Below are 7604 nucleotides of genomic sequence, written 5' to 3' on the forward strand. Positions count from 1 at the left end.
AAATATGAACCTAGTTCATATAACTTTTTAACACGTTTATTGTAATATTAAAACATTGTAGTTTAAAATAAGAAAAGAAGATTATTAAAATAACGAAATATGTATATAAAAGATTTATAATTAATAACACGATTGATATAGAAAAAAAATGCAAAAATCATTAAAACTATTAAAATATTAACACTTATAGATTAAAGATTATTATTCTTTTTAGTTTCGTCAAGTTCTCTTTTTCGATTATGTAAAAAAAATTTTATTAAATTTATATATTTTTGTGGTTTGGAAATTTTGAAGGAAAAAGTATCAAATAAAATTAAAAAGTTCAAAATAATAGTATTATAAATAAATAGTTAGAGTATTATAGTGAATTTCAGTATTCCACTATAAATTTAGGATTAATCTTTACGTACAAGTGTTTTGCGCTTACAAGCTTTACAAGTTTGAAGAGAACAAAATCTCATAAACGCACGCGTTGATTGTGTTACGGGCCTCTCTAATAAACTTTTAAATCAATCTAAATCAATTAACGTGTGAATATATAACTTCCATTTTTTCAAAAGATTTCATTTCTTTTTTCAAATTTCTAGCCAAATTTGTTCAATCTCCTTCGTGTGTTCTCTCTTTGCCTTCGATCTCTTTCTGTTTTTTTCGATTTTCATGGTTTCTGAAATCAAGTTTTGAAATTGTTTTGAAGATAATGGAACTTCAGAAATACACCCAAACAATTACAGAAATACATCCAAAGGATTACAGAAATACACCCAAAGGATTACAAAAATAAACCAAATGATTACATAAATACACCCAAAGGATTTAAGAAATACACTTAAAGGATTTAAGAAATACACCCAATATCAAGGGGGAGACAATATATTTCTTCTTGAAATCTTTTAATGTTTTGCTGTTAAGGATGAGGCACATGGCAGAGACAATCTAGAAAAAAAACCTAGAAACAGTACCTTGAATAATGTTTCTTCTTTTTTTATGGTGATTTTTTATGGAGATTTGTATTTTTTTTTCTTGATTTCTTCTACTCTTCGCAGAATCGTAGTTTGTTTCAAATGTCGCTTGAATATTGATGATTTGCGTTTTGATTGAGGAAGAAGAGGAAAAGTGCGGCATAATAAACTTGTTGTAAGGCGCGTGCGTTGGATGCTCAATTTAAAAGAGTGGTGCGCGTATTTTTTTCTTGGATTTGTACCAACTTGTATAACTTGTAAACAAAAAATGCTTGTATGTGTAACATGACTCATAAATTTAATATTTAGAGCTTTAGAGAATATTATTTTTTTGGTACTTACTGTAAGAGAAAACATAAAAAATGCTTTAAAAGAGAATTGAACCAACATTCAAAGATTTCTAACTTCTCCAAGCATCCTAAATTTGAACAAATAACCAATTCAACTAAAGAAGAAATTTATGAATCAGATTGAAGATTTTAAGTAAAAAGTTCCGCCAATGATCCAATCCAAATATATAGTTGGCATCTACAGAAACAGAATAAAAATTCGTCAAATGTGCGGGGTACATTTGCAAATTTCAAAATATAGGGGGTCAATACAAAAAGTTGGAATACCGGGTGATGATGAAAAGACAAGAGACGCACAAAAAAATTGACCTTGATTTTCATTTCCAAATACCAGGTTGGTATTTAGGAAAAGGGAACAACAAAAGTGGCTCTCTGTCAGATGGGGCGTGCAATAGATTATTACACTGCCATCAATACATTATTAATATTATAAACAGAGAGAGAGAGAGAGAAAAAAAAAAAGGTTTGAGGGGCCTCATGCTAATGCTCTTAGTCTTATGAACTTTATGGGAACGAACTAATAAAGTTAGTTAATTGAATACAAATTAAATTAAATTAAATATACCAAGTTCAAAGAAGAAACAACAGCCTCATGTAGCATCCTCTTTTTATTTTATTCATTTATTGATTGATCATACTGATATTGCGAATGGTTGTTGGCTTTGTAGGGAGATAGACAAAGGTGGGGGCGGTGGGGGCAACGGTGCTGATTCAAAAGCTCTGAGATAGAAAGAGAGAGTGGGAACATTCTGATATTGGTTGGCTTTTAGTGTTTGTGACTTTCTATGTGTGCCTGTCTAATATGAGAAACAGCTCATCTTCTCTTTTCGACCAAATTATCTAACATACTTAATTAAACAAAACATAAACCGTGGATTAACTTTGATTGAGTGTGGGGTTCTTTGTTTAAGTAAGGATTGATGGATATACATATTTAGATTTTAGATACAGTACTCAACTTTTGTGTTTCTGTGCTTTCTTTTCCCCACTCATTATTTTCATTCATTCCTACTAATCACACACAACACTTTCACGTTTCAGATCTCTCCATATACCATACCACCTTCTCTTTCACAAAGGAACTTGTGTGTTACTCTGCTAAACTAAAGAGGTAAGTTTAGATTGATTTATGTCCATTCATTCATCTTCTTTTCTTTTCTTTTTTATTTAATTATTATTCAATTTGAGCATTTCAGAGTTCTGCTCCCACATGGTAAGTTGCTCACTTGCCTAATATATATACTATATTTGAACTCTGCAAATCTTTTGTTTTCAACGATTTCCCAAACTTATCTCCTTTACATCAAAATCTCTTGAGGATTTCTTCTGTTTTCTTGTTGGCTTGTCTTTGTACCAAAAACAATAACATCATTACCAAGCTTGTGATCCGTGTGCAATTGGGGTTGATTTATTCTATGTACCTTTATTAATTAAACTATGCTATTTTCTTCAACCAATACTTTACATTCTCTCAAACAAAAATCTTTTTTTTCTTTTAGTTTATTTGTTTTTCTTGCTTTGTTGTGTCAATAATATCGTCAAGCGTGTGCAGTGATCTTTGTGGAGCATAAACCACCAAAAAGATGATGCCTTTTGTCTACTAATTCGGGTGATTCTCTCAACTCATACCGAGATATGCTGTCTTGTGTTTGCAGCAGGGTTCTGTGCTGTGCTTGGCTTCAAAGGAGGGAAAGGGGAATGCTGATTATGAAATTTCCTTTCTGAAAAAAATCAAATTTTTTTTTTTCCTTCGGACCACTAAGGAGTTTGGTGACTTGGTGTTGCTGGTGGCATCTGAAATCCCATTTGTTGAAGATACCTAGATTCAGATATTAAATTTAATAAGAGGGTTTGCAAGCTGGTGTCAGTTTTGAGCAAGTGGGGGTGTCTCCTCTTATCTCTGAGAATTTTGTATATTTATAATTATATATATACATGTGTGTGTTTATGACGGTCTCTTCTGTTGGCAATGTCTCCTAAGATGGCCTTATTTGCCGCTCTCATTGGGGTTTGTTACCAATTTAGTAAGCAACCTCCTCTTTGAGTCTCTTACCATTCAAGTCAAAAACTATAACCAAACCAAACCTTTGCTCCCCCAAGAAAAAAAAAAGAAGAAAATTTTGGAGAGATTAAGCCATCCTAGCTTTTCTGTTTGCACTCATACTGGCCTTGATTTGTGGGAAAAGATTCGGTCATACTAGGAAGGGGAAGCAACATTACCACAGTTTCTATATGATGCTTCTTTTCTTTACCTTGGAACATTAGCAAGTTACTACATTCCTTTTTTAATTTTCCATCCAAGTCCTACTTGGTGGCTGCAGCTGAAGGAGTAGCTATAAGAATTGGATCCAAGTTGGGAAAACTGTATTATAGGTTTTTTTAATTGGCCAAGATGAAGTTTATGAAACTTGGATCAAAGCCTGATACTTTTCAGACTGATGGAGATAATATCAGGTTTGATATGAGATCAATTTCCTTTTTTTTTTTTTCCTTCTTTGAGCTCACTGCTTAGAATTATAATGTTGTTATGGAATCCAATGGTTTGTTTTCTTCTGGTTTAATTTTTACTTATATTCCATTGTTCTAATGTACACGCTCTAATTTGACTTTTATTTGCTCAAATTAAACCATTGAGAAATTGTCTTTATTCTCTTTGTTGTTTCTAGCCTGAAGTTGTCAAGATCTTTTCTCTGTTGATCCCCAAAAGAAAAAGGCATTTCATCTGAAATAAGAGAAAATTTCCTTTGTAAAGAAAGCTTCTTTCTGGAATATCATTCATGGCTCTTAGGTCTTGACAGTCATGAAGTCCAGAATCCTTAAGCCTTGAACTGATCTTCTGATGGCAAATATTTGGTTTCATGCCCTGCACCTTATAAGTTCACTGTTTTTTCAGTGAACAACCAGGTGCATTCAGCAAATAAGGGAGAAAAAACTATGTTAAATTTTCTTTGTTTCTGTTAATATGTACATACATGACAGAAAATCAACAATTGCACACCTTGAATTTCATACTTTGCATCTGCAGTAGCTTCAACAGTTTCTCTTGTCTGGATTTGTTTCTTTAAAAAATAACATGAATCTGCATATGTTTGTCCAGGTATGTGGCAACTGATTTGGCAACTGACATAGTCATTAATGTTGCAGAAGTAAAATTTTATCTTCATAAGGTAAGATTTTCTATTTGAGCTAATTTCACTGGTCTCATGATGAAGGGGATTAATAAATAATAACCATTTTCATATGTAATTTCGCCATTGAATAAATAATAAAAATGGGGATTCAAATGTTGTTCTCACATTTACACACACTCACAATAAAAATGGTGGGACTAAAGAAAAATTGAGTGTATTTTATAAAAAAAATAGAGTGATGGAGGTTCTGATCTTGATATTTATCCTATCAATATTTGTAGTTTCCTCTTCTGTCCAAAAGCACACGCCTGCAGAAGTTAGTTAGTGGCACCAATGAGGGGAACAATGATGAAGTCTACATCCATGACATTCCTGGAGGACCTGTTGCATTTGAGATATGTGTCAAGTTCTGTTATGGTATGGTAGTGACTCTCAATGCGTACAATGTTGTCGCAGCTCGCTGCGCTGCAGAGTATCTTGAGATGTACGAAACTGTTGAGAAAGGAAACCTTATCTACAAGATTGAAGTCTTCCTCAACTCCAGCATTTTCCGGAGCTGGAAAGACTCGATTATTGTTCTTCAAACTACCAAGTCCCTTCTTCCTTGGTCTGAGGAACTTAAGATTGTGAGCCATTCCCTTGACTCCATAGCTACCAAGGCTTCAATGGATACATCCAAAGTGGAGTGGTCATACACATACAACAGGAAAAAGCTCCCATCCGAAAACGGGAACGATCCTCATTGGAACGGTGTGAGGAAACAACAGACGGTTCCAAAGGACTGGTGGGTGGAAGACCTTTGTGATCTTCAACTTGATCTCTATAAGCGGGTCATATCAACAATAATAACTAGAGGAAATGTTTCTAGTGCTGTAATTGGAGAAGCTCTAAGTGCTTATGCCTCAAGAAGGTTGCCTTGCTTTACCAAGGGTACGATGCAGGCCGGGGATATAACAAAGAATACAATATTGTTGGAGACTATAATTCGACTATTGCCTGCGGAAACAGGCAGTGCCTCCTGCAGTTTCTTGCTCAAGTTATTAACAGCAGCTGTTGTGCTGGAATGCGAACCGTCGGAAAAGTCCAAACTGATGAGGAGAATTGGACAATGCCTTGAGGAGGCTACAGTGGATGATCTTTTAATATGTGGCCAAGTTGGTGAGACAACAACGTTTGAGGTTGATACCGTGCAAAGGCTAGTTGAAGAGTTTATAGCACATGAGCAGCATAGTCAGGCCGAATCTCTGTCGGAAGATGAACTGCATGAGATGAGAAGCCCAAGTATGGTATCAGATAACTCTAAGAAGATGAAGGTTGCAAAGCTTGTGGATGGCTACCTTGCTGAGATTTCACGAGATCCCAATTTGCCTATTTCGAATTTTGTCAATCTTGCCGAATTGGTATCAAGCTTCCCAAGACCATCCCATGATGGTCTTTATCGCGCCATTGACATGTACTTGAAGGTAAGATAGGCACATGCCGATCAAACTCTAGACATTTTAGTCATACAAATTTTGTTACCACAACATGAAACAATTTCTCTCAAAAATTTAAGGTGCCAAAATTAGTCACTAAAATCAACCACTAATGTATTTGTCTGTATAAATATATATATGATTTAATTTATTTTTAATGTGTATTTGTATTCTAACATGTATTTTATACGAGTGGCTGACTTTGATGGTTGATTTTGGTGTAGACTTGGCAATAATAGATAGCAACCAAGTTTGAGAGGCTGACTCTTTACCCTGTTATGCAGGAACATCCTGGGATCAGCAAAGGCGAGAAGAAGAGAATATGTAGGTTGATGGATTGCAGGAAGTTGTCTGCAGACGCGTGCATGCATGCCGTGCAGAATGAGCGGCTTCCGCTGCGTGTGGTGGTGCAGGTTCTCTTCTTTGAGCAGATGAGAGCCGCTGCAACATCCGGAGGGACCGGCACACCGGAGCTTCCGGGATCCATGAGGTCCATGCTCCCCGCCGGATCTCAGGGCAGCTCACGGTCGACGACAAGCAATACAGAAGAGGAATGGGACGCCGTGGCGACAGCAGAAGAGATAAAGACACTGAAAGGAGAACTGAACACACACAAATTATCAGGCGGTGGTAACAATGATGATGTTAAAGGGAACGCTGAAAAAGTGGCTGCCAACAAAATGAAAGGGTTCCTGTTTTCAAAGAAGATACTGTCCAAGATTTGGTCAAGCAAAGAAAGGAATGGAGAGATTACCAGCTCTGACACTTCAGAAAGCCCTGCTTCTACAGTCATAGAGGAGTCAAAATCAACCCCTTCTAGAAGTAGGAGGCACTCAGTATCTTAGGGAGGGACATGTTTTCTTTTGTATAATCTTCTCTCTCTCTCTCTCTCTCTCTCTCTCTATAGTATTAGATTACGACCCATTTTTGTTGTGCTGTAACGAGGAAAGAAATCTCATTGTCTTTGTTGTAGATCAGATCAGGATTATTGGAGATTGCTTGTGACAGGGGAGATTTTAGCAGAATTTAAAGGCAAAAGAGGTTAACTAGAATCAATTCGCAATAAGCTTTTAGTGTTGTTCATACATGTGCTAGTTTTTAAGACTAAGATTGAGGATGTTCAAGTTCAACAACAAAATAAAATGCAATAAAATAAAAGGTTATTTTGCTATGTAGAAATGAGTAAGATAATCTGAATCCCTAATTTTATTCTATCCCTGTAACTGCTAAACACTCATTTATTCAGAAACTTTTTATTAGAATATGCCTTCATTCAAATATCTAATTTTCTTGTCGATACTTATGGATTGATGTAACAGAAATACTCTCTCGCGATCTTTGCAGTTCCGTTGGAAGGGAATGGATTCTTTTCATTTTTTTTTTAACAATTGAGGGGGTAAAGTATGATCTCTCACTATTAAAAACATGCACTTCTTTTATCTTTCATCTTACGTCATACATTAGCACTGTGTTTATAATAATTTTTTCTTCACTAAAATATTTCTTTTCTCATCTTATCTCTTTTTTTTTTACATGAAATTTTTCATATGTCTAAGGATCTATTTAGATGAATTTCTATGAAAAGATTTTTCTTCAAGTAATTTTTTTTAAAATATCATTTAGAAAAGTAAATAATTTTATGTTTGGATATTTTATTTAAAATATCTTTTTATTTAATAATTAGGTTTG

At 34.8% G+C, this 7604-nt stretch overlaps 1 protein-coding gene across 8 annotated transcripts; it reads left to right on the plus strand.

The window, feature by feature from the left end:
* LOC107642709 (BTB/POZ domain-containing protein NPY4) lies at nt 1760-7086 on the plus strand. Of its 8 annotated transcripts, none has more exons than XM_016346156.2 (6): nt 1760-2219; nt 2351-2420; nt 2862-3763; nt 4407-4476; nt 4722-5903; nt 6200-7086. In XM_016346156.2, the coding sequence occupies exons 3-6, from the start codon at nt 3702-3704 to the stop codon at nt 6758-6760; spliced, it is 1875 nt and encodes a 624-aa protein (XP_016201642.1). In that variant the 5' UTR covers nt 1760-2219; nt 2351-2420; nt 2862-3701; the 3' UTR covers nt 6761-7086. The 8 variants fall into 8 exon arrangements, with proteins under 8 accessions (XP_016201642.1, XP_016201646.1, XP_016201649.1 ...); XM_016346160.2 differs by having other exon boundaries at nt 2965-3763; XM_016346163.2 differs by having other exon boundaries at nt 2968-3763.

This window comes from Arachis ipaensis, chromosome B05 (assembly GCF_000816755.2).
Source record: "Arachis ipaensis cultivar K30076 chromosome B05, Araip1.1, whole genome shotgun sequence".
Lineage (NCBI taxonomy): Eukaryota > Viridiplantae > Streptophyta > Magnoliopsida > Fabales > Fabaceae > Arachis > Arachis ipaensis.

Coding starts and splice junctions, on each gene's coding strand:
- LOC107642709 (XM_016346156.2), top strand. CDS start 3,702: ATGAAGTTTATGAAACTTGGATCAAAGCCTGATACTTTTCAGACTGAT. Junction 4,477..4,721: donor TAAAATTTTATCTTCATAAG/GTAAGATTTTCT, acceptor CAATATTTGTAG/TTTCCTCTTCTGTCCAAAAG. Junction 5,904..6,199: donor CCATTGACATGTACTTGAAG/GTAAGATAGGCA, acceptor CCTGTTATGCAG/GAACATCCTGGGATCAGCAA.